This window comes from Verticillium dahliae, genomic scaffold (assembly GCF_000150675.1).
Source record: "Verticillium dahliae VdLs.17 supercont1.26 genomic scaffold, whole genome shotgun sequence".
Classification (NCBI taxonomy): domain Eukaryota; kingdom Fungi; phylum Ascomycota; class Sordariomycetes; order Glomerellales; family Plectosphaerellaceae; genus Verticillium; species Verticillium dahliae.
Window position 1 is genome coordinate 473,923 of NW_009276941.1, and position 22,409 is coordinate 496,331.

General features: G+C 55.1%; 12 protein-coding genes across 12 annotated transcripts; 6 read left to right on the top strand and 6 right to left on the bottom strand.

Moving 5' to 3' along the window:
- Positions 1 to 5: 5 nt before the first annotated feature.
- On the bottom strand, positions 6 to 486 carry VDAG_09564 (uncharacterized protein; the record flags this gene model as incomplete). The annotated part of the gene is made up of 3 exons (XM_009658525.1): positions 6 to 149; positions 206 to 406; positions 469 to 486. 3 exons carry the CDS (start codon positions 484 to 486, stop codon positions 6 to 8), a joined length of 363 nt encoding a protein of 120 aa, XP_009656820.1.
- A 725-nt stretch (positions 487 to 1,211) lies between these two features.
- On the top strand, positions 1,212 to 2,621 carry VDAG_09565 (metal homeostatis protein BSD2). Its single transcript, XM_009658526.1, has 3 exons — positions 1,212 to 1,447; positions 1,500 to 1,898; positions 1,952 to 2,621. The coding sequence occupies exons 1-3, from the start codon at positions 1,427 to 1,429 to the stop codon at positions 2,525 to 2,527; spliced, it is 996 nt and encodes a 331-aa protein (XP_009656821.1). The 5' UTR covers positions 1,212 to 1,426; the 3' UTR covers positions 2,528 to 2,621.
- A 329-nt stretch (positions 2,622 to 2,950) lies between these two features.
- VDAG_09566 (protein-L-isoaspartate(D-aspartate) O-methyltransferase) lies at positions 2,951 to 3,853 on the top strand (the record flags this gene model as incomplete). Its single annotated transcript, XM_009658527.1, has 4 exons — positions 2,951 to 3,052; positions 3,115 to 3,560; positions 3,629 to 3,736; positions 3,811 to 3,853. The coding sequence occupies 4 exons, from the start codon at positions 2,951 to 2,953 to the stop codon at positions 3,851 to 3,853; spliced, it is 699 nt and encodes a 232-aa protein (XP_009656822.1).
- A 126-nt stretch (positions 3,854 to 3,979) lies between these two features.
- VDAG_09567 (uncharacterized protein) lies at positions 3,980 to 5,686 on the bottom strand (the record flags this gene model as incomplete). Its single annotated transcript, XM_009658528.1, has 2 exons — positions 3,980 to 5,068; positions 5,123 to 5,686. The coding sequence occupies 2 exons, from the start codon at positions 5,684 to 5,686 to the stop codon at positions 3,980 to 3,982; spliced, it is 1,653 nt and encodes a 550-aa protein (XP_009656823.1).
- A 773-nt stretch (positions 5,687 to 6,459) lies between these two features.
- VDAG_09568 (purine-cytosine permease FCY2) lies at positions 6,460 to 8,039 on the bottom strand (the record flags this gene model as incomplete). Its single annotated transcript, XM_009658529.1, has 3 exons — positions 6,460 to 7,073; positions 7,165 to 7,727; positions 7,801 to 8,039. 3 exons carry the CDS (start codon positions 8,037 to 8,039, stop codon positions 6,460 to 6,462), a joined length of 1,416 nt encoding a protein of 471 aa, XP_009656824.1.
- Positions 8,040 to 8,989: 950 nt separating this feature from the next.
- VDAG_09569 (endoplasmic reticulum mannosyl-oligosaccharide 1,2-alpha-mannosidase) lies at positions 8,990 to 10,744 on the top strand (the record flags this gene model as incomplete). Its single annotated transcript, XM_009658530.1, has 2 exons — positions 8,990 to 10,546; positions 10,601 to 10,744. 2 exons carry the CDS (start codon positions 8,990 to 8,992, stop codon positions 10,742 to 10,744), a joined length of 1,701 nt encoding a protein of 566 aa, XP_009656825.1.
- A 110-nt stretch (positions 10,745 to 10,854) lies between these two features.
- Positions 10,855 to 12,487, bottom strand: VDAG_09570 (alpha-N-arabinofuranosidase; the record flags this gene model as incomplete). Its single annotated transcript, XM_009658531.1, has 3 exons — positions 10,855 to 12,070; positions 12,127 to 12,321; positions 12,381 to 12,487. 3 exons carry the CDS (start codon positions 12,485 to 12,487, stop codon positions 10,855 to 10,857), a joined length of 1,518 nt encoding a protein of 505 aa, XP_009656826.1.
- A 1,217-nt stretch (positions 12,488 to 13,704) lies between these two features.
- VDAG_09571 (high-affinity glucose transporter) lies at positions 13,705 to 15,351 on the top strand (the record flags this gene model as incomplete). Its single annotated transcript, XM_009658532.1, has 3 exons — positions 13,705 to 14,065; positions 14,118 to 15,070; positions 15,124 to 15,351. 3 exons carry the CDS (start codon positions 13,705 to 13,707, stop codon positions 15,349 to 15,351), a joined length of 1,542 nt encoding a protein of 513 aa, XP_009656827.1.
- A 43-nt stretch (positions 15,352 to 15,394) lies between these two features.
- VDAG_09572 (TRI15 protein) lies at positions 15,395 to 16,606 on the bottom strand. Its single transcript, XM_009658533.1, has 2 exons — positions 16,178 to 16,606; positions 15,395 to 16,123 (listed from the first exon to the last, which is right to left on the bottom strand). Exons 1-2 carry the CDS (start codon positions 16,482 to 16,484, stop codon positions 15,495 to 15,497), a joined length of 936 nt encoding a protein of 311 aa, XP_009656828.1. The 5' UTR covers positions 16,485 to 16,606; the 3' UTR covers positions 15,395 to 15,494.
- A 1,575-nt stretch (positions 16,607 to 18,181) lies between these two features.
- VDAG_09573 (uncharacterized protein) lies at positions 18,182 to 18,800 on the top strand (the record flags this gene model as incomplete). Its single annotated transcript, XM_009658534.1, has 3 exons — positions 18,182 to 18,217; positions 18,338 to 18,475; positions 18,540 to 18,800. The coding sequence occupies 3 exons, from the start codon at positions 18,182 to 18,184 to the stop codon at positions 18,798 to 18,800; spliced, it is 435 nt and encodes a 144-aa protein (XP_009656829.1).
- Positions 18,801 to 19,515: 715 nt separating this feature from the next.
- On the top strand, positions 19,516 to 21,157 carry VDAG_09574 (uncharacterized protein). The gene has a single exon (XM_009658535.1). It carries the CDS (start codon positions 19,575 to 19,577, stop codon positions 21,045 to 21,047), a length of 1,473 nt encoding a protein of 490 aa, XP_009656830.1. The 5' UTR covers positions 19,516 to 19,574; the 3' UTR covers positions 21,048 to 21,157.
- Positions 21,158 to 21,203: 46 nt separating this feature from the next.
- Positions 21,204 to 22,058, bottom strand: VDAG_09575 (esterase/lipase; the record flags this gene model as incomplete). The annotated part of the gene is made up of 1 exon (XM_009658536.1): positions 21,204 to 22,058. The coding sequence occupies one exon, from the start codon at positions 22,056 to 22,058 to the stop codon at positions 21,204 to 21,206; it is 855 nt and encodes a 284-aa protein (XP_009656831.1).
- Positions 22,059 to 22,409: the final 351 nt, after the last annotated feature.

Consider the following 22,409-nt stretch of genomic DNA (forward strand, 5'->3'; position numbering starts at 1 on the left):
TATCTCTATTCCCATCGGAAGATGCCCGATAACCTCTTGGACATGCTCTGCAGCCACGTCCTGCTCGGTGCCTCCTCGAGCTCACGCAGCAGGTCTTTGAAGTATGTCGGCTGACTCTGGGGCTTGGAAATCTTCGGTCCGAGGGGAAACTGTGAATCGTCAGTCATCATTGGGCAGACACCAGACGTGAAGCAGGGAAACATACCCTTTTCGCGTAGCGGTCCTCCGCCAGGCTGTAGAGGGCATTGACCTGTGCGAGCTCCTTTTGCTCAGCAGCGGGTGTCGCGGCACCAGCAGCAAGACGTTTCTCGACGCCGCGCTTGAGGAACTCGGCGAATTGGACCTGGGGCCGCAGCTCGTCCTTGGGCCATGTGGCCAGGGCGCGCTGGTAGTGCTTGAGGGCTTGCTGGGGGATCGTCAGCAGATGTCGCGATCTTAGCAGGGTCGGTGCAGGGACGGTGAACATACGCTTGCGGGGCGTGCCATTGTGTCGAGATTGATGTGCAAGATGGACCCTCACGGCATCGTTTGGCGGGCTGGGATGGGCGGGGAAGGGAGTATCCCGAGAAGGTGACACTGGAGTCGGAGGCACGGAAGCTCACTATCGCAATCGCAGACGTCAGGACTTTTTTCCAGCACGGCGCGCGCTGTCTGACAGGGTCTTGACGAGTACCTGTACAGAGGCCTCTGATTGGCTCCTCGTGCTTAGTGCAAGTGGTAGCCCCTGATTCGTCACCCTTTGTTGCGCATGAATGTGCCACCAGTTGGTTCATGGCGGGGCATTCCAGCACTTTCGGACCAAGACAACGAAGACAACAAGTCAATGCAGTTAGTGTCCTCGCCGCCCTTGGATCAGGCTCACACCAGGTAGGCTCCGCTGTACTCTTCGAGGCCGACACGCGGTTAAAGCAGCAAAGCTCTAGGATGCATCCAGTCGTGGCGAGGCTCGTTCTCGATCCGCTCGGATTCGGGGCTTGGCATTGACTAAGCGGGCCCCATTCTGGCTGGGCCCCATGGACTTGGCGGGAGAGGCCTCTCTGTCTGATGATCACGCATGGCCGCCTGTCGTGTCGCCGCCGCCTTGCCGCTACCGCCTGCCACCTACCGCCCCCCTTCCTCAATCGAACTCCCCGACCGCAGTTCCGGGCTGTCCACGCCAACCGTTTCGTCCTAGAACCCCAAGATACACAGTCGCCCCTTTGACCATTTCCCTTCCTTCATCATTCTCTCGACGATACTTCCATTTCCTTTGCGCCTTTCGATACTGCATTCCTGCGACCGTTCCTTTCTTTCAGCCAGCGTTCCATTCTACCGACTCGACGACTTCGTCATTCGATCGACACTTCTGCCTTGAGTAGGCTGTGGAGAACAAGGGGATAGGGAGCCTGCTCTTGACCCAAAACCACAATCCCATACCGTCAACACCATGACCGGCCGATACGAGCGGGTATGTTGCTGCCTTTGAATGTGATTTGTGTTCGCCCTCTGACACCGTACAGGTTCATGCCCAAGACGAGGACGATTCCCGCACACGATCCAACATTACTCCCAACTCACCACCACCATCTTTCCACTCACGCCAATCCTCACGAGAACGGTCCCGTGTCGACCCGACCCTTGCCGATGCCTTTGACACCGACGGCGACGACAGCGATGACGAAGGCGACGACAGACAACGCCTAGTACGCGGCGGCAACTCGCGCGGTGTCTCCCGTCCCGATACCCCGACCGAGAGCCCTACAGATCAATCGATACCCCAGTTCCCTCCACACCAGCCCTCAGGTGCCTCGACTACACCTTACCGTGTGTACGGTGCCGGCACCGACAATGGCGGTGTCTTCTCCAACCTCATGGCGAAGCCGGAGCGAGCGACAGAGGAAAAGGAGGAAATGCCACCGGTACGTCGGAACGCCGTGCAATCACACGACCGTTTTGTGCTAACACATGACAGACCTATGAACAAGCCGCACTCGACGCAGCACCACCCTACTGGGAGACGACGATTCTCGCGCCCGGTCTTGGCGGCGCCGACGAAGTCTACATTGACGGTATGCCGGTCGGCTCCCTCTTCAGCTTCCTGTGGAACGCCATGATCTCCATGTTCTTCCAGCTGGTTGGCTTCCTCCTCACATATCTCCTTCACTCGTCACACGCTTCGAAAAACGGATCTCTTGCCGGCCTCGGCATCCAGATGATCCAGTATGGCTTCTACCTCCGCGGCGGCCCAACCGAGGGCGACAATGCGCCACCGATGAATGGAGAAGACGGATACGCCAGTCCGCCTGACCCCAACTCGCACAACTTCAACCCAGATGCCGTGGCAGGCGAGGCAGGCGGCATCGGCGACATGAGCGGATCGGACTGGATTTCGTACATCTTGATGATTGTTGGGTGGTTCATCCTGATCCGCTCCATCTCCGAGTTCCTGCGCGCGCGGCGACACGAGCAGCTGGTGATGCAGAGCCCGGACAGAGGCCTGCCTGTGCCGATTATTGCGACTGGCGAGTCCACGGAGCGGGTTGTATGAGGGAGGGGTACAGGGCGTTTCTGGGTATGGTTATTGTACATGGCATTACAAGATAATTCGCAATCACATGAATGGCACACTGCACATGTTGGCCGGAGACCGACTCGACGATATTGTTTCATGTTCTGTCCATCTTAATTCCCGGTTGTAAAGGTGATGTGTATGGCAGAGCAGAAAAGGACTTTTAGCTTTCGTGACTTGCCCCTCAACCAGGTGGCTGAGTTGCATCATCAGCCGTCAGAGCACATGACTGACGGTCAAACGCTGAACCTCCATTCACCATCAACACTGCGGGGCAGACTCATCCCGCCTGCAACACAGCCATTACAGTGCAGTCGCCTGCATCCTCACTCGAATCGAACCTAATCAGAGGCTTGATCAAGCACAATTCCCCTCCAGCGATCCTTAGCTCGCTCACTCGCCATGGCCTGGCGCAGCTCGGGCGACACAAACCAGGCCCTGGCCGAGAACCTCTGGCGCAACAGCCTCATCAAAGACGAGCGCGTCAAAGATGCCTTTCTCAAGGTGCGAGCCTCTCTCCTCCTCCTCCACTCACATTCCTCGTCCCTTGCTGACGCTTTCCTCAGGTCGATCGCGCGCATTACGCTCCCAAGTCGCCCTACGCGGACCATCCGCAGTCCATCGGCCACGGCGCCACCATTTCCGCCCCGCACATGCATGCCATGGCCGCCGAGTCATTGCTACCCTTTGTCGCGCCCTCGCAGCGAACGCTGGCGCCGCGGGTCCTGGACATTGGCTCCGGCTCGGGCTACCTGACGCATCTGCTCGCGGAGCTCGTAGGCGAGAGCGGCACGGTCGTGGGCGTTGAGCATATCGACGAGCTGCGGCAGCTGGGCGAGGGCAACATGGCCAAGAGCGAGGAGGGCAGAGGGCTTCTCGGAAGCGGCAGGGTCAAGTTCCGCACGGGAGATGGAAGAGCTGGGTGGACGGCGGATGGGAATGAGGGGTGGGATGCTATTCATGTGGGTGCGGCGGCTGTCGAGTTGCATCAGACGCTTGTCGACCAGTTGCGGTCTCCGGGACGGCATGTGCCCTCTTCTTAGAAGTGACAACGGAGAATGTGCTAATGTTCTATCCCAGGCTGTTCATTCCCGTTGCGGACGAGGATGGTAGTGGGAACCAGTACATTTGGACGGTTGATAAGAAGGAGGACGGTACGGTGGTCAAGGAGAAGAAGTTCGGCGTAAGGTATGTACCCCTGACGGATGCCCCTGGCCGCTGAGAATACTCTGTTCTGCGCTTGGCTGCCAGCATGCATGCAGTGTGTCGAGCTCAGAGCAAGCTTCGTTGGCGCCCCGTCTGTAGTCTGTCGAAGCTACGACGGTCAGCTCAAGACCTTCTTTTCAGAAACGCACACGCCGCCTCACATCCTCCGTGACTCTGGTGTAATAATGAAAATACTTTATCATCAAGTCATCGGTTTCCATGCACTTAGAGCCATCGTTTCCTGCCCGACAGCGGTTCCGTCTTGGCCGAAGCCTCTAAGATCCTCATCTCCCGTATGGAGTCTATGGGTTTGCTCTTGGACGGTACCATCGGTGGACTCTCCAACACCTTTTCTAACTTGGCCAAGTCCACCGCTCGCGTCCCCCATGTCTGGTTGAGGGCCCCGTAAGCCTCGACAACGCGTGTCATGCTCTTGATGCCCTCCGCGCTGAGGAATGCATGTCCATGATCCTTCCCCTCGAGATACAGCAGCGCCAACTCCTCCTGGCCCGTCCACCGCTCCGGCGTCGTCCTCCATTCCCGCCTGTCCTGGCGCGAATACTTGACATCGCCATAGTATATATAACTAGCCACAGCGTCCGCATTCACGACGCTATCGTCGCCCCCGAGAACGACCGTCGTCCGTCGCCCCTGGAGCTGCTCTGTCCACAGCACAAAGTCATGCCAGCATAGCCGTCGCGCCAGCGTGTGTGCCATGCCGGGATCGCTCGCCCAGAAACGGGTCTGCCAATCGTTCGGTCGACCCCGTCGTGGTGCGCGGCGCGTGAGGTTGTAGGACACGTCGGGTAGGTGCAGGAGCAGCGAGACGGGGTCGGCGAGGATGATGGAGGCGATGCGTCCTGCAATGTCGGGCCTCTGGAGCATCGGTGACGTCAGGAGCGTGCCGAAAGAGTGCCCTATGAGTATGGCGTCCTTCACGTCGTGCTTGTAGAGAATGGCTGCCAGAGCGGAGAGGAGCTCATGCGTTGTTGGCAAGGGGCCACTGATGTGGCTCGAGATGGGCAAGATCTCGAGGGCCAGGACGCCGACGTCCCGTGGTAGGGAGGTAAGCCACTGGCGGTAGGCAGCTAGGCCGATACCACCACCGTGTAGGAAGATGAGAGGACGATGCGTCGATGAGGTATGTGGGCGGTGAAAATACGAGAGTTGAGCGCATGGCGAGGCGTTAGGAGACAGAAGTGTCTTGAATCGAAAGGGAAACGTCGTGAAAAAGGTCGACCGCGGCTGGCGATAGAATTTGAAGCCTTTGGCGAGAAATATGACAGTCGTAATGGCATCGGCAAGCCCAACAAGCTGGCTGGTCAGTCCATACTTCCCAGAATGCAAGCACAAATGCAGAGAACTTACTGTGTAAAACGTCAGACTGCGGTGTGTCATCTCGACGGGATCATACGTTAGGCGTATTGGAACCGCATCTCCCTGGCCCTTTTTTATTTTGAGCTCGCCCTTCTCCTCCGTGTACTGAATGTAGTCATCGAGTTCCGCGCTATCGTCACCTAGATCCCCGTCGCGGTCAAAAAGTGCCCAGAGTAGCCATTCCTTGTAATTGTCCTGGCGAATGTCGTCGTAATGAGCATTCGAATGCCACTTGCGGATGTATTGCTCAACATCTGGAACGTGGTCCAGACCACGCTTGAAAATGGACTTGCGGAGGCTTCTTGAGAGGGGCACCGGCTTTGGACCGTGGCCTTGCAGGCGGAAGCGGTACGGGAGGAACCAAGCAAGGTAAAAGATGACCTCCGGAATGGCTATGAACAGAAGAATAATGGCGAGTGGGCTAGACAGACCGTGCAGGCCGCTGACGAAGACAATAACGGAAATGAAGTTGGCAGTCACAAGCCCGATGTAGTTGACCAGTGTGACTGTCACCCGGAAAGCCAGGCTCTTGAAATGAGACTGGCCAACGATCATGATGTGTAGTTTTGTTCAAAGCAATACTCGGCGAAGAGGGTGGACGAGGAGAGAGATTGGCAGAACAATGCCCGCTTCTTCAGACGAGGCCAGCCAGCATCCTGGGAGCTTAGGAGAACCTATATGATCCAGGCGGGACAGAATCCATGCTGGAGATCAGCTCGAGCCAGGATCAACACAAGGTTCCCCTTCCGTGATGGATCGCGAGCAAAATGCTGAGGATGTAGATGAGACGAAACAAACTCAGCAGGTTCAAACGACTCCCTTCGCGAATGGGGGCCCATCGCACACGTTGGGTGGAGCCCCACTGGTGTGCATGAGTTCGTTTAGCTTTCTCTCTGAAACGACGTCTGATGTTCATCATTGTAGCTACCGTAAGAGATTGATGATTCTCGCGAAAGCTAGTACTTGGCCAGCGCTGGCCCGACCATTCTCGGCTGTGAGGGTGACTAGTTGGTCTTAGAGCTTACAGATAAGTCCTAGTCGGCCTGGGATGGGCTGCTTCAGGTTGAAGCTGACGCGGATAGTTGTGTAGGTGAGAGGGTGTGTTTGTTAAGGATGTGAAGCAATGGGACAAATTCTTATTGGATTGGAGGTGAAACCCAGTTCGGCGGCTTTCCGTAGGGATTGCGGCAGCTTCTCCCCACGCTATTCTGGGCTTTTCCCACGATTCCACGAAGCGTGTCGATGGTGATGTATTAAGCTTTGTCTATGAATATTAATTTTTGCCACCTAGTGAGCAGTTGATGCTCGGCTGCCCCAAGTTACTGCCCCTACCTCTGCAGCACACGCTTCTCAGCATATCGCAGCGGTAGATAAAGCAAGGAGCTTAGCACAAAGGCCACCTCGAAGCCCAAGTCGCCCGTCGTCTTTGCAATCGGCCCAGTGTACCATGCCTGGTCCATGCAGGGGATGATGAGGCCAAAGCTCAGAAGCCCTGCGCCAATGGCAGCGAGTCCGCTCGGCAGCCTCGATGCATCGTTCCACTCGTCGTGGTTGTATGCCTTGTGATTGGCCTTGCGGAAGACAAAGTGTTCGACCAAGACGATGCCGATGAAGGCGGCAGACCAGTAGGCGATAACAGCCACAAAGTTTTCGAGGCTCAGGAAGAAGTCGTCAGCGGCCTTGATGGCGACGGGGATCATGATGGCCGTAACAACAATGGCGTAGATGTATCGCGGAACACGCGAGAAAACTGGTGCGACTGTCTGGAAGTTCAGGGTGACGGCGTACATTGTGCCAGCAACGTTGCCGAGCAAAGTGAAGGCTAGGATGACGACGACGAACTTGCCAAAACCGCCAGCGGGCTCAAGCATGGCGGCCAAGACACCGCCGACAAGAGTCTCGTCATAGGCGGCGCTCCACGCCCCGCACATTGGGAATGGCACTCCCAATAGCGGCACCGAGGGTCATGAGGAGGATGGCCGGTAGAATGAGACCGAGGTAACTGTATGCGAAGACGCGGAAAGACGCTCCACGCGCTGAGGGGCTGAAGTAGGTCGTCAGATCCGAGGCGATGCAGGCCCAGGGGATCATGTATGAAGCGATGATCATGCAATAGTTTAGGACCTGTGGGGCCGTGGCCGTCGGGACCTCGACACGCTCATGCAGCTTAGAGCCGCCGGTACCAGTGGCGATGACAATGGCGACCAGTGCCGGGATGAAGGCGTAGGTCTCATAAAAGTGCAGGATTTTGTAGCCGCAGAAGGAGATGGTCAGAGCGAGAAGGGATATCAGCACGATGCCGAGGGTCGGTGTTAGCGCGCCGTCAGTGACGGCCGAGATGCACTGGCCGCCCACGACAAACATGATGATGCAGAAGCCGGTGAGCGTGGCCAGGTTCAGGAGGACGGGGATGGCGACAAGGTAAGGGCCGAAGCTGAATCGAGCTTGGATCATCTGTCGCATGCCAGTTTTGGGACCCAGAGTTGCCATGTAGGCGGGGGCCAAAGTGACAAAGAGGATAACGAAGACAATGATGAGGACAGAGTCACGAAAGCTGAGACCATTGTACTTGGGGCCAATGAGACCGAAAGTGATCCTTGTAGGGTGTCAGCTACTCAGCGTCATTTCGGGGCATGAGGAGTGGAAGGTGAGGTTGGGAAGGGGCGTACGGCAGGATGTTGAAGTTGATGGAAAACCAGATGGTGAAGCAGTTGAAGTAGCGCGTCGAGTTGCGCTCCTCAAGGGCGATGGGCTCGACACCACGCTCCTCTACACGACCGGAGACAAGAGCCTTGCGGAACAACATCTTGAGGGTACTACGGCCGGCTTCCGGCGCATCGTGAGTCGGCTTATCCTCGAGTGGCGAGGCGACGGCGGGCGCCTGCTGCTTTGCTGTCTCGACGTCCATGGCTGTAATCATAAAGCGTAGAGTTCAAAGAACAAGATACACTTGGGACGCCTCAAGAAGCTCGCGACTCGCAGCTACATGCGGAGTAAAAGTACCCCGTCAGTAAGCGGGCGGCGATGAAGATTTCTTATCGCAAAGACTCATCGCGAGTTCGAGTCACCCTGACCACCGGGACGATCCGGCGGGTCTGACCCTGGCGACGCTAAGGCGATCCGGAGGGGCGCCGGGTCATCACCAGTGCACTATTGGCTGGGACTTCCAGACTCAGTGGCGGGCGGTGGTGTCCTTGGGGTGGTCGGTCGGCGATTGGTGAACACCCCGCTGAAAAAAGTCTGCGGGTGATTTGTTGGAGGAGATGCCGGTCAAAGGTTTAGCAACGGGCCGGGGAGGCTTCACATGTTCCCCCGTAGTTATTGTGGCCTCGAGCTAGACTCCCAGTGGGCAGTTGACGCAGTGAAAAGGCCGGTATCGCATCTATGCGACTCAGTTCGGCGCTGGCTTGCCGATGTGGGCGGGCGGGCGGTGTTGATTCAGAACGGCTTCTCGAAATGATCTTTTAGTGATCTGAAGTTATGGTCCATTGTCTGCCCTCCCATCTCTCCACCGACTTCCCCCCGATATTTGCTGTGCGTGTGGCTGTCCAAGGCTGCGTGGCGCTTGGGCGTCAAGGAAGCCCCCACGTGCCACTGTGGACTGGGAGAGCTCACTAATAACCGAGCACCCCCTAATCACTGCCAACCGAGACAGGCAGGCTGAGCTTCGAGCGCGTGTGCCAGTGCCAGCGCCTGCACCTGCCACTGCCCATGCAAACCTCCACGCGTCGGTCGGGTCCTGTTGATCGAGGAAAGCCCCGTCCTCCCAATTTCCATGTCCCCCAGAATGCCATCCGTCCGACCACCTCCCTCCTCATGGCGGTTTCCTACAGGTCCCGTCGCCGGTCGAGGCGCCTTATGGCCATCGCCGCCTTTCTCCTCCTCGCCCTGACCATCTTCTTCATCCTGCGCTCTGGCTCCTATGTCGTCAGGAGTAGCTTCGACTGGAGCCAGCACGTCCACACCCACGCCGTGGCACCCTCTTCCATGCACCCTCTGCCGGTTGGCCAACCGAAGAACCTGCCTCGCGTGCAGCACGACTTTGCACGAACCTCCGATATTGCCGATGAAGCCCACCTTGCCGCCGATGCCCTAGCCGAACAAGTGAGGAAGGCCTTTCAGAAATGCTGGGCGAGCTATAAGAAATACGCCTGGCAGTTTGACGAGCTGGTTCCCGTCTCGGCTGCCGGGCGAAACACCTTTGGCGGATGGGCTGCTACACTCGTCGACTCTCTAGACACTCTCTGGATCATGGGCCTCGAGACTGAGTTTGACCAGGCCGTTGCCGTCGTTGCCCGCCTGGACTGGGCCAACACGACCGAAACCGCTGCCAACGTCTTTGAGACGACCATCAGACACCTTGGCGGCATACTGAGCGCCTACGACCTGTCCAACGACGCGCGTCTCCTTTTCAAGGCTGTCGAGCTTGGTGACATGCTCTACGCCTCCTTTGATACCCCAAACCGCCTGCCGCCTTTTTGGCTCGATTTCGAACTGGCCAAGCATGGCCGTCTCATCGCCGGCACTTCGGACCCCTCAGCTTCGCCCTGCTCGCTGTCCCTCGAATTCACTCGCCTCTCTCAGCTTACAGGCGACACAAAATACTTTGATGCCATTGAGCGCGTGAAGCTCTTCCTGGGTCGCACCCAGCATTCGAGCCGCCTGCCGGGCATGTGGCCGGCGCTGATCAACTTTCGCGAAGAAACGGTCGATGTCTACAACGAATTTACTCTGGGAGCTCTGGCCGACTCTCTGTACGAGTACCTCCCCAAGATGTATGCTCTGCTAGGGGGTCTCGACGCGTCCTACGAGAAGATGTACCGCGACGCCATGGACGTTGTCGAATCATACCTTCTCATAAGGCCCATGGTCCCAGATGGAGCTGATATTTTGTTCGTGGGCACCGCCTTTGTGGACGAACCTGGCAAGGTGCGACGCAACCCCGAAACGCAGCACCTGACGTGCTTTGTTGGTGGCATGTTTGCGCTCGGTGGCAAGCTGTTTGGCATCCCTGAGCACGTGTCCATAGGCAAGCGTCTCGCCAGGGGCTGTGCTTGGGGCTATTCCGCGTTCCCCACAGGCATCATGCCCGAGATTTTCGGCGTCGTTCCCTGTAAGTCGCTTGAGGGATGTCAATGGGACGAAGCAAAGTGGCGCGACAACCTCCGAGACGACCAGCCCGCGCCTGGTTTGCCAAAAGGCTTCACCCATGCCCGCGATCCGCGGTATATTCTTCGACCAGAGGCCATTGAGAGTGTCTTCCTGCTGTACCGCATGACAGGCGATGCCGAGTGGAGGCGTCTAGGGCAACAAATGTTCGTGGCTATCGAAAAGGCCACGAAAACTGAGTTCGCCTACTCAGCCATTGCTGACGTGATGGTGAACGGCGACACCCAGAAGCTGGACTCAATGGAGGTAAGAGTGCTATGACTGTTCATTTCTTGTTCCTTGATGCTGATTCTACCACAGAGCTTCTGGACGGCCGAAACATTAAAATACTTTTACCTCCTATTCTCACCAGAGGACCTCCTTAGCCTCGACGATTACGTATTTAATACCGAGGCGCACCCCTTCCGAAGACCAGGAAGGCCTGTAGAATCGAAACCAGGATAGAACTCGGATCACTCACGATGAAACACTTTACAATTTTAATGATTTATTCTTCGCCTAGCTCCCCCTCACGCTGTGGTATCATCCTTCTGCACTACAGGCACGCCATTCGCTCATGGCTTCCACCGCAGCATGGTCATGGACGCCTGCGGGAACTCATACAGGCCCTGTCCATCCCAGGAACTTTCGGCAATACCGACTTCTTCCTTCTCCTCCGTGTTGACGGCGTCGATGCTCGGGCCCGCCACCGTGAAGACGTCAACTTTGCCGGAGACGCCCTCGAGCTTGGTCGCGAAGCTCTTGGTCTCGTGGATATTGACAACGACAAGCGATACGATGCCCTCGTCGTTGATGGACGCGCTGACGTCGAGCCATGGTGTCTCAATGGTGCCGCGAATCCATTCGGGCTTTGTCTGACCCTCGTACTCGCCGCATTGGACATTGACGCCGATCGTCTGGCCGCGCATATGCTTGCTGAAAAGCAGCAGGGGCCACCACGTCGGCTGCTTGAGGAGACCGTTTTTGGTCGTCATAAGAGGGGAGATGACGTTGACAGACTGCGCAATGGTTGCCATGCCGATGTACTTGGCCTGGCGGATGAAGACGTTGAGCCAGACGGCCACAGCGAGCGCGTCTGACAAGGTGTACTTCTCCTCAGCGCCAAGCCAGCCCGGCGCTCTTACGGGATCCCAGACGTTCCACTCATCAAAGCATATCTTCTGGCGAGGAATGTTGTTGGGGATCTTGTTCTCGATTCGTGCAAGATCAATGAGGCTGGCCGTGATCTCAATGGCACGTTCGGCAGACCGCGGCGCCGTCGCATTCTTGAGGTGCTCAGGAGACGCTGTGTAGATGTGAATGCTGTGCATGTCAATGAGGCACGAGGCTGAGTTGTCTCCGAGCGCATGCATTGTGTAGTTGATACACTCCTTGGTAACGTAGGCGTCCCAAGATGTCGGGCCCTCCATGCCGCAGAGAATCAATTGCACATTCGGGTCGAGGAGCTTGAGCGCCTTGGCCCACTGCCATGCCTTCTTGGCATAGTCCTCCTTGGTCATCTGCTCGACCTGCCACGGGCCCCAGCATTCGTTGCCCAGCGCCCAGTACTTGACGTTGTAGGGCTCTTCGCGGCCGTTCTGTCGCCGGAGGTTCGCGTAATGGCTGTCGGCCGTCGAATTGCAGTATTCGAGCCAACCCATAGCCTCGTCAAGCGTGCCCGTGCCAAAGTTGAGCGCCAGGTATGGCTCGGTGCCGACGACCTCGCACCATCGCAGGAACTCATCCGTACCAAACTCGTTTGTCTCGATTCCGTGCCACGCAAGCTCTTGCCTTCGTCGCGTCAATTTCTCGACTCCCCAATTCTCTGCTTCGGTCTCGTCACTCACTTCTTGGGCCGCTTCTCGCGAGGGCCAATGCCGTCCTGCCAGTGGTAGGTCGCGATGAAGTTGCCGCCGGGATAGCGCACAACGGGGCACTTGAGCTCCTGGAAGGCCTCGATCACGTCCTTGCGATAGCCATTCTCGTCAGACAGAGGGCTGCCTGGGTCATAGAGGCCGCCATAGATGCAACGGCCCATGTGCCTGGTTCGAACATCAGTCACAGGGCCTAATGGTCTGACGTGCGCGAAGCGGAAACTCACTCAGTGAAGCCGCCATAGGTGTTGTCTTCAATCTTGGCAATCTTGTGGTTAGAATTGACCGAGATGACGGGCTGCTGCTCGTCTGTGAGTTTCGTAAAGGTGGCCATGGTTGGAGCAACAGCAAGAAATATGTTTATGAGAAAGAAGACCAGAGAGAGATCAGTTGCTGAGACCGAGGTGTTAGGAACCAACGCGTTTTATCGGCCCTGTACCAGACAGGACCCGCGCCGATGATAGGATCGTTTGCCGGAGCGGAGGCGCGTGTACTCAAGATGCGGAGAAGCGGCCAACGAGCCAGTGCCCAGTCGGCGGGGTCGACGGCGGGGACGAGCGCCCCATATTCTGCATGGCGTCCCGCGGCGCGGTCGACAATGGCCCGAGTTGGTGGAGAAGATGTGAGCTCGTTAGTTTGCTCTGTTGAAGCCGTGCCAGTGACCTCACGTTCTCAATATTGACCAAGACATCCCAGCCATTTTCATCCCACTGACATAGATAACCTGACCCGCCATGCTGTTTGCTGTCTTGATCCTGATCCTGAATCCACCCGCGAGTCAGGGGTTATGTATCCGGCAATGCGGTTGAATTGATGGGAATTGATGCCAGGCTAGCCTGGGTATCAATGCCCCGATGCTCCGATTGGCGCGCTTCGTGGCAGCTTGAATTCGATCTCCTCGTGCCTACTTCGCCAGAACTTGACACGGCCGTGATGGGATGACGGCGACGATACTCACGACGGCTTGGTGGCTTGCTTCATTGTGGATGTTTTAGGTTGAACTAAGCCCTTTTACTTGGCATCTGTCATGCCTTGCTTTGGGACTTGCTGCTTTGCTGCTATTTTGTGGTCTTACCGATGCGCTCGAATGAAGCACGGCATCGGCGAAGACAAGACGGAACTCATACGAGCCCATGGACCTGCTTACGTACCTAGGTACCTGCGGCAGCCGATAATGTTCACATGTAGGGATTTCTATTCGCAACCTGTCACCATCCTCGTTGACCTAAACTGAACGCGCTGCCTCCTGGGGCCATCTCTTATGATCGGAGTTCATGACCGGAGCCAGCACGACTGTCGTCGCAGTGGGCCACGCAGCCCCCGAAGGATTGCCCCGCCGGCTAGTGACTCCCAGGCCGCAGATCCCACTCCACTCTCCCGAGATGCAGGTGGGATTTCCAGCGACACTAGAAACTTGGCATGCGGTGCTGGTAGCGTTCGTATGGTTTCTGTGTGGACCGATCATAGATAAAACCACACGGCCGCGCTGTTCGATCCGAAATTCTGCAGTTGTTGCTGTCCAACAGATACATAGCACTTCAAGAAATCGCCATGGCCCTCCCTCCGAAAGTATATCAGTGGCTCGTTGGCGTGTTCGCCTCGCTTGGCTCGCTGACATATGGCTACGATCTCGGGGTCATCGCCCAAGTCATCGCCGCTCCGTCCTTCCTGGACCGCGTCGGCGACAACCCTGCCGAAATCGGAGGCATCGTGTCTATTTTCACGGGTGGCGCCTTCTTTGGTGCTCTGGCTGCCGCCCCGACGGCCGACAGACTTGGTCGTAAGCTTTGCATCCTCATTGGCGCCGTCGTCTTTATAATAGGAGGTCTGTTGCAGACGTTGGCGAAAAACACTGCCTATATGATGGCTGGCCGTGGGATCGGCGGCCTTGGAATCGGAGCCATGGTTATGAGTATGTTGAGTATTTCTTTGCTCTCGTCCAGCTCTTGCTGACTTGTTCTCAGTCATTCCCGTTTATCAGGCCGAACTTGCACATCCAAGTATTCGAGGCACTGTCACAGCGCTTCAACAATTCATGTTGGGCGTCGGTGCGCTCTTCGCCGCCTGGTTCTCCTATGCCATGACTGTCGGCGTCTCTGATGATAACGAGAACCAGTGGAGGATATCCCTTGGATTGCAAAACATCCCAGCTGGCGTCCTAGCCCTCTTGATCATGCTTTTCCCAGAGTCACCTCGATGGCTTATCAATCACGGAAAGGCTGAGGATGGCCTCAAGACTCTCGCCAAGCTCCACTCCAATGGAAACGTCAACGATGCCTGGGTCCAAGCTGAGTTTGCCCAGATTCAGGAATCCATTAGCGTCGAACAAGAGGTTCAGGCAAAGTCCTACCTGGAACTTTTCCGCGACAAGTCCTGCCTGCGACGTCTCTGGATTGCCTGTTCTGTCCAGGCCTCTATTCAGATGACTGGCGTGGCAGCTATTCAATATTACAGCGTGGCTATCTACAGCAAGATGGGCATCTCGACGAACAACACCCTCATGTATCAAGCCATCTCCAACATACTGGCTCTATGCGCACAGGGCCTCTGCATGGCCTTGGTAGATCGGCTTGGCCGTCGCTGGCCCCTTATCTTGGGCAATGTCGGCAATTGCATTACTTTTATCATTTCCACTGCCCTTCTGGCGTCTTTCCCACCTGACGAGAGCGGCGGAAATAAGGCCGCGAGCTGGGCTTTCATCGTCATGACTTGGATTTATAATTTCTCCTTCAGCGCCACGTGTGGTCCCTTGTCCTGGATCATTCCTGCAGAGATTTTTGACATGAAGACGAGGGCCAAAGGCGTCAGTATCGCGACGGCCGTCAATCTTGCATTCAATGCAATGATTGCACAGACGACTTCAGTGGCCCTGGACGATAATACCGGCATCGGATGGAGATGGTATATTCTATTCATCGTGAGTCATGAATGGTCATCAACCTACGCTGAGCCAACGGCTAACGTTTCAAGGTGTGCAACGCTACCAACGCCATATACTTCTGGTGTGTTCTACCCGAAACTGCTCGCCGTCCTCTTGAAGAGATGCGCTATCTGTTCACCGAAGCGCCGTACTTCGTTCCAACCATGGACCCTTCACAAGCTTATTCCAACGACATGGAGCTGCGACTGGAACAGGCTGAGAGGAAGCAAGGTGGTGCAGCTGACTTGGAAGTCGAGGATGTTCAGAGTCGTGTTTGAGCTCGCTGTACACAAATGGACGCATCCATTCAATCTAAGCATGCAATCCAGAACAGACCATTTGGGTTATCAGTCAATGCTTGCTAAGGGTTCGAGATGATACAAATCATATCTCCACCGCCACTCCTGATATGCTGACATGCTCACTTCCACAAAGTCCTCTTATCAGCGGCATCTTTGACGAAATGCGTCATCAGAAATTGGTTCCCAAGACTTTCCAGTCGCCCCCGATATCTTTCCTCTGCTCGATGCGCCTTCTCAATCTGCTTCTGGTGCGTAGCCAGAATTGCTCGCTGTTGTGGCAATGGCAGGTGAGCAAGACTCCTCTCGTCGTTCTTATTGAGTGAAGCCAGTTGTTTCGCAAACTTGTACTCCTTCTTATTTGCTCGCGTCTGCGTGAGGGCATCCTTGCCGGAACGACTGACTAGCGACGTTGATGCTGAAGTTGAAGGTGCCGAGTTGTCGAGATCGCTTGCTGGTCCATCTTCTATGAGATCTGACCTGCCAGGCGATCGTGGCTTCAGGGGTTGTCGTCGGGGATTTACTGGTATTTGGGATCGGTGAGAAATGACTCTACCAGAGGGCAAGCGGAGCGAATTTTCGTCAGGCTGCACTGTGCGATTCTCGACCCTATCTTTCCTCGGGAGTGCACTATCGTCTGCGTCTTCGTCTACTTCACTCCCCGCCTCTGAGCCGGAGAAGTCGTAGAAGTCCGCAAATTCCGAGTCGTCGCTCGCAATATCGAACTTGCAGTGGCCTTTTCCAAGCATGTCTGCAGATCTGTCAGTATCACTCTCACGACGCCTGGTGCTCGAGGTTGACTGACGTTGCTGTACTGCGAGTGTGCTAGCCCGCTGCGTTCCACAGCAGATGCATTCGTTGTGTCCGACGATGATGAGGTGAAGATAGGAGAAGAGAGTTTCAAGATCCACGATGAGGCGCTTCTTATCTGGGATGAAAAGCCCGTGTGCCGTTTGCATGTGCCCAACGTTGTCATCAAATGATTCGGAGAGCTTGTTGCAGAACAAGCATTGGTCGTGATCGAAAACGGGGTTAGCCCTTGGTGTTCCGATGAGTTCTGAAAGCTTGTCTGGGCTGCTGGACCCGCTTCCAGTGGTTGTTCCGCCTATCATATCAATGGCAATCTAGGCTGGCGAGATTTACTGTGGTGTTGTGAAGCAAAGGGCTGGTTTGGGGTTGGTAAATCAGGTGATGGCGATGATGTTCGTATGATCTGGTGTCGTAGAAGAAGCCCGACACAAAGTATGCTGTGACTGATCATGGATATATATGTTTTGACTTCATCTCGAATCGAACACCTTTGAGGCACAGAGCGCCGTGAAATCCCAAATCATTGCATTCGGGACCATGAAAACACGAGACTCGCAGATGCCAAGACGTGGCGTCGTGAAGCAAGTACTTTCATTGGCACATATGTACTGCCTCAGAATGAATCATCGTGGCTAATGAAAAGCTAGACCTAATCAGTGATGATGTCTTGGTTTAACGCCATGTGATTTGACGACGCTCCTGCGGAGGGCCCCAGTTTCAGTGCTGCCCCCAATATCTTACTGACCAAAAGCCTGAACATTACCCGCCTCGCGTCAATTCAAATGTGTCCGATGGTGCCAAAGCAAATCTATCCGATGGTGCAGCTGTGGTATGGCTGACTGTTGTCATAAGTCTCCAGATAGGTCCCGCAAAGCGCATAGAGACGGCTTAGGCGGCTCTGAACTCCGCTAGTAGAAGCTGCATGCATCTCGAGCTGATGGTCGCCCGTGCTCTCGGAGTTAAGGTAAGGTACCATACTTTGACCAAAGCAGCAGATAAGACCCTGATCGTGGTTTAGCAGGCACCAAAACAAGCCGAAAGCTGGATTGGAAACGAGACCTCCGCCTTGACTTTCCCTCAACTTTCCATCAAAGTTCTGCCGTAGTTCCCTGACAAAGCCTGATCCAATATGACAGGACATCAAGGCATGGGATTGCTGGCCCGGCCCCTCAAAGATTGCGTGATGAACGCATGGTAGCGCGACTGCATAAGCTTCAGCTTCTGGCCCGTAACAAATTGCAGCCATCAAGCACACGTGGGTGGCCACGAAAGACCACTGACTGGCGCTGCGCCCCAGTGAACTCACATCTCTGACCTCTCAATACGCGTACTCGTTATTGACTACAGGGGCAACCGCCCTCTGCCAACGTTTGTCACTCAAAGATAGTGCTCTAAGTTGGGCCAAATTTGCAGTAGATTTCTCAGAGGAAAATTCAAGGCAGTTGCGAGATGCATGCCCGAGCTGACAGTATCTTGCGTAACGAAACTGAACGAGACTCACTTGGTTGCAGCATCCTCAGCCTACTGCTTTTCGGCTTCCGCCGCGAATCGAATAGCATCACCTGTGGCTTGGATCGAGTAGGACCACTGCTTTCATCTGAAGCGAATGACAGACAAAGGAAACGCCCAAAGCCCCCCGCAGACGACTAAAAGTACTCCATATGAATCTCAGGAGTATTCGGTCTGCACAGCCGTGAGTGTTAGCTTACATTGATTCACGATGCAGCAACTATCGCTTATAGCGCCTCGCGCCTCGCGCCTCGCGCCTCACCTATAATCGAATTGGACGAAGATACGCGAATCCATCAGCGCATGCTGACGGGCGTGGACGCACCATTTGCCCATATCGTCACGTAGCCCTTTCCCAGACGGGTGTGCTTTCAGGTTCACAAGAGGCATAGAAGAAACAGCGTATAAATTACAATGTCTTGGACTTATATGCCACCAGCCTATCTACATTTGCTGCTCACACTGAAACTCTTGATATTGCAACATCATAATGAAGTTCGCCGCCGCTCTATCCGTTGCTTCACCTGTAAGTACCACCTATAGCAGGTGTGCGCCGCATGCGAATGCTAGTGTACCAGCCATGCCCGGCGCTCTGGACCAGTGCTGTTACTTGACATACAAAGCTGCTTGCACTATGAATATGGAGCGAATGTTCCACGTAAAACTCTTCTACAACCGCAAGCAGGGTATCACGCCAGAGCAGTTCAATCACTATTGGGCCTCCAATCATGCCGAACTGGCAACACCCTTTCATCTCCGCCTGGGTGCGGTGAAGTATTCTCAGGTATGGTTGTCCAGATTTTTGACCTCTTCTCTACAATACCTGACGCAGTGGGGGCTGTTTATAGTATCACTCGACGCCCGAATTCCGCGACTTCGGCCGTGTTGAGAACGCACCGCCCATTCTTGAGTTCGACGGCGCTGCCGAATTCTGGGTACACAACCTGGAGACCTTTCAATCGATGGGAAGCGATCCAGAGTACCTCAACAAAATTCAGCCTGACGAGGCAAACTTTATTGACCCGGAATCGATCCGAATGGTTATAGGGGTAGACTATATCGTTATGGAGAACCAACACACGGTCGTAGAGCACGGTCGATCTTTCTGAAGATAATCCCCATTTCTATATCGAGGTTAGATCATCATGTCAGTACGAGGCAGGCAAAGGTTTTGACGCAAGCAGTAATATGTCAAATGTAGCAGCGTTTGCTTTATGGAGCAAACCTGTGAGCTCCTGGGATCTGCTCGGTCTGTTTGTGAGACTTGACCTACAAACTGCATGGCGTACGCCTGGAATATTGCGAGGTGCCGTTGTGAAGCCGATGTCCCGAAGTTCTGACGTTGCACAAAAGTGAAGCTGAGCTAATTGAGGGAATGCCTTCCCTGAACATAGCCCCCGACGCGTGGCAACTCATTTACCGGCCGTGCTTCCGAAGCCGCAGACAGAGACACACACGTTCGATGAGTTCAATAGGCTGAACTTTAACGTGTCTTAAATGAGACATCCCAGCATTTGGGCACCACGCCCAGCTGTTTTGTTTTGCCCCATGACTCGATCCTATGGCCCTCCTGGTCGTAGCAATCAGGTTTAATTCGCACGTGTTCCCTCTTTCGGAGCTCTCGGATGGCTAATACTGCCCCAAGATTCCGCCACATTCATCATGTGTACAGCCCACAGGGCAGGATTTCTTTGGCATGGGGTAGCACAAATGACCATGACGCGCCGTCATGTCATGAGCCAAGACTGTTAAGGGGTTTGCGTTGCCCATAAGGTCGCATTATAAATACGGATGCCCGACTCTTGTTACTGCGAGGATTGTACTGCTGCTCAGTCAGCCAGACCCTTTCTGAGTTTGATCATATTTTCTGCAGTTCGTACAACATGAGATTGTCGCCAATCATCGCCTGGCCCCTGTGGCTCGGGAGCGTATCTGCAACCCCCAGCAAGGCCATCGGTGGCCACAATGGTCGCCCTGATCTCGCCTGCAAGGCCAATGCCGTCTATGTTGACGTGGCCATCATTGGCGGCGGCGCCGGGGGTATTCACGCCGCTATTCAGCTGAAGGATGCTGGTGCAAAGGTCTTGGTGATCGAAAAGAAAAACCAAATCGGAGGCCACGCTGAAACTTACAAAAATAAAGAAACCGGCATTGTCAGCAACGTCGGTGTCGTCCTCTTCGAGAATACAGATCTAGTGAAGCGATACTTCAATCGCCTCAAGGTCCCAGTTACGACATCTAATGTACTGGCCACAACAAGTGCATCACGACAGTTCGACTTTGCTTTGGGGTTTCCCATTCCAGCCCAAAGCGCTTCCGCCGTAGCTGCACAGCAGCAGGTCCTTCAAGCCGCCGCTCAGGCTTACACTCAGAATGTCCTCAGCAAATATGGATGGATCGACCAGGGATTCCTAGTCCCTGATCCCGTCCCAGCAGAATTGTATGAGCCTTTTGGTCAGTTCGCAGCAAAGTACAACTTTTCGGCTCTCCTACCAGTCATTGCACAATTCAATTGGTATACGGGGAACCTCACAACCCTTCCCGCACTTTATGGCATCAAGGGCCTCGGACCTGGTCTGCTGAGCAGCCTCTTCGGCGAGTTCATCCTCTCCGGCACGGGCGATACCAGGAGTCTATACGACTCTGCTCTCAATGAGCTCGGTTCAAGTGTACTCTTAAGCACTACTGTACTCAATGTTGACCGTCACTCTAACGCGACTGGTGTTACTCTGGTAGTAGCTGAGTCTGGCAAAAGCCCCAAGACAATCATTGCCCAGAAGCTGTTACTGGCCATCCCGCCAACTTTGAAGAACATGCTGGCCTTCGACCTCTCCAATCAGGAGAAGGAAACCTTCTCCAAGTTTTCTTCTTTGGGGTACTTCGCTGGCATAGCGAGTGTTCCTGGGTTCAACGGCAGCTTCACCAACATCGGTGCTCTGACTCCCTTCAACCAGCCCATCATCCCTGGCAACAATGGCTTCAGCTCCACGGGCTCGCCTAATGAATTCCTCATTGGAGGAGGATTTGATACCGGCGATGTGACAGATGAGGACGGCAAGAACCTTGTCCGCAAGAATCTTGCTACCCTTGCTGCCTCTGGTGTTGTCCCAGCAGATGCAGCGTCGAGCGTCACATTCCCGTACACCTCCAACCACACGCCTTACAACGTACGCTGCAAAGCCGAAGACATCAAGAACGGTTTCTACCGGAAGCTGCTGGATTTGCAAGGTTCCAAAAACACATATTTCACCGGGGCGGCATTTGCCGGACACAACAGCGCCTTAGTTTGGACGTGGAACCAGGGGACCATTCTGCCTGCTATCACGAAGGCGCTTGGTCTGAAATATGACGCATGATGACAGCCTTTCGGACAAATTCAGATTGCTTTTGCTTGACATATGTTCAGAAAGCACAGTCTATCTAATGACAAGACAAACTTGCCGTGCTGCAAAGCCCGATTCCATACATGACTGTGAGCTTATCATCATGCATGACGGAAGAATCAAGTCCAGTTACTCCAAAACACCCAGTTGTCTCAACCAGGCCTCGCACAGAGAGGGCCATCTTGATACGGGTACTTCAGCGCCAGTATCCAGAGCAAATCCGTGTGGCGCATCAGCAAAGACGTGAAGCTCAACGGAGCCTCCAGCCGCCTGTATGGATTGCGCCAGACGGTATGCGTTGACCACAGGAACGACGGAATCGTTGTTGGAGTAGACAATGAAGGTTGGTGGTGCCAGATTCGATAATTGCTGATCCGGGATGACAGTGTCGTAGAGCGCCTGTTTTGCGGGAGGTTCAAGAGGGGCCTTATTCGGGATGATGGTGTGTCCAACTGCGTTTGTAGAAATTGGTCCATACCCAATGATAGCAAAGTCTAGCTTGGGCACCGGCGCTCCTGCGGTAGAGACCCAAGAAGCCGGGTACTCAGCAAGCAGCGCCGAGCCAAGATGACCGCCAGATGACAGACCACAGACTGCCAAGCCTTTTGGCGCATCGGCCCGGTCGCGAATCAAACGCAGCGCCTGTCTTGCATCATCGATTGGAGCTTGAGGCCCTGTGGCAGCCGTAGGAAAGCGATGAACAAGCACGAAAGCCTCGAAGCCGAGTGACGCAAGCCAACGGGCGACCACGACCCCCTCTTTGCCGGCCATCAACTCAACATAACCGCCGCCACCGAGGATGAGGATGGCACGCCCGTTGGACGTCTTGGGCTTGTATCCGAATAGCCACGGCCGTGTAACACTCGAAACAACCCCTTGGTCAATGACCCCTCCAGGCAAGTCGATCTCGAAAGCACCATCGAGGGGCTCATCGTCCCACAATGGCCATTCAGAATCGGCTGCAAAGGCTGCTGAAATGCCCATCGTTACGTTCTAGTGAATTGGTAATGGTGGTGGTGAATTGAGGTCTGCGATTTATGAGACAGGCGGCTGCTCGGTATCTCTAAATTGGGGCACGAAGCGTTTTGTTGTACCCGTTCGGTTGGTTTTCTCCCGAATACAGTGGATATCGGTGGAGGGCGCGGGGGGCAGCTTGTGGTGGCGCAAAACAGGGAGCGGCAAGAAACGTGACCCCGCATGGCTGGTGTCGAGGATCTGGGTTGAGTCTTCCGAGTGGGACGTTTAATCGTCGCAAGCGAAAATGGGGTTTGGGACGATGATCGCGCATTCTACCCATTTCCTAGTCTAAAAACTGTCACGAATTGCAGCAGAAGC

Excerpts from the sequence above, each read along its gene's own strand:
- VDAG_09565 (XM_009658526.1), top strand. The coding sequence starts at position 1,427 with ATGACCGGCCGATACGAGCGG. Across the intron at positions 1,448-1,499 it reads TGACCGGCCGATACGAGCGG|GTTCATGCCCAAGACGAGGA; the intron begins GTATGTTGCTGC and ends GACACCGTACAG. Across the intron at positions 1,899-1,951 it reads AAAAGGAGGAAATGCCACCG|ACCTATGAACAAGCCGCACT; the intron begins GTACGTCGGAAC and ends AACACATGACAG.
- VDAG_09572 (XM_009658533.1), bottom strand. The coding sequence starts at position 16,484 with ATGATAGGCGGAACAACCACTGGAAGCGGGTCCAGCAGCCCAGACAAG. Across the intron at positions 16,124-16,177 it reads CACACTCGCAGTACAGCAAC|ACATGCTTGGAAAAGGCCAC; the intron begins GTCAGTCAACCT and ends ACAGATCTGCAG.
- VDAG_09574 (XM_009658535.1), top strand. The coding sequence starts at position 19,575 with ATGAGATTGTCGCCAATCATCGCCTGGCCCCTGTGGCTCGGGAGCGTA.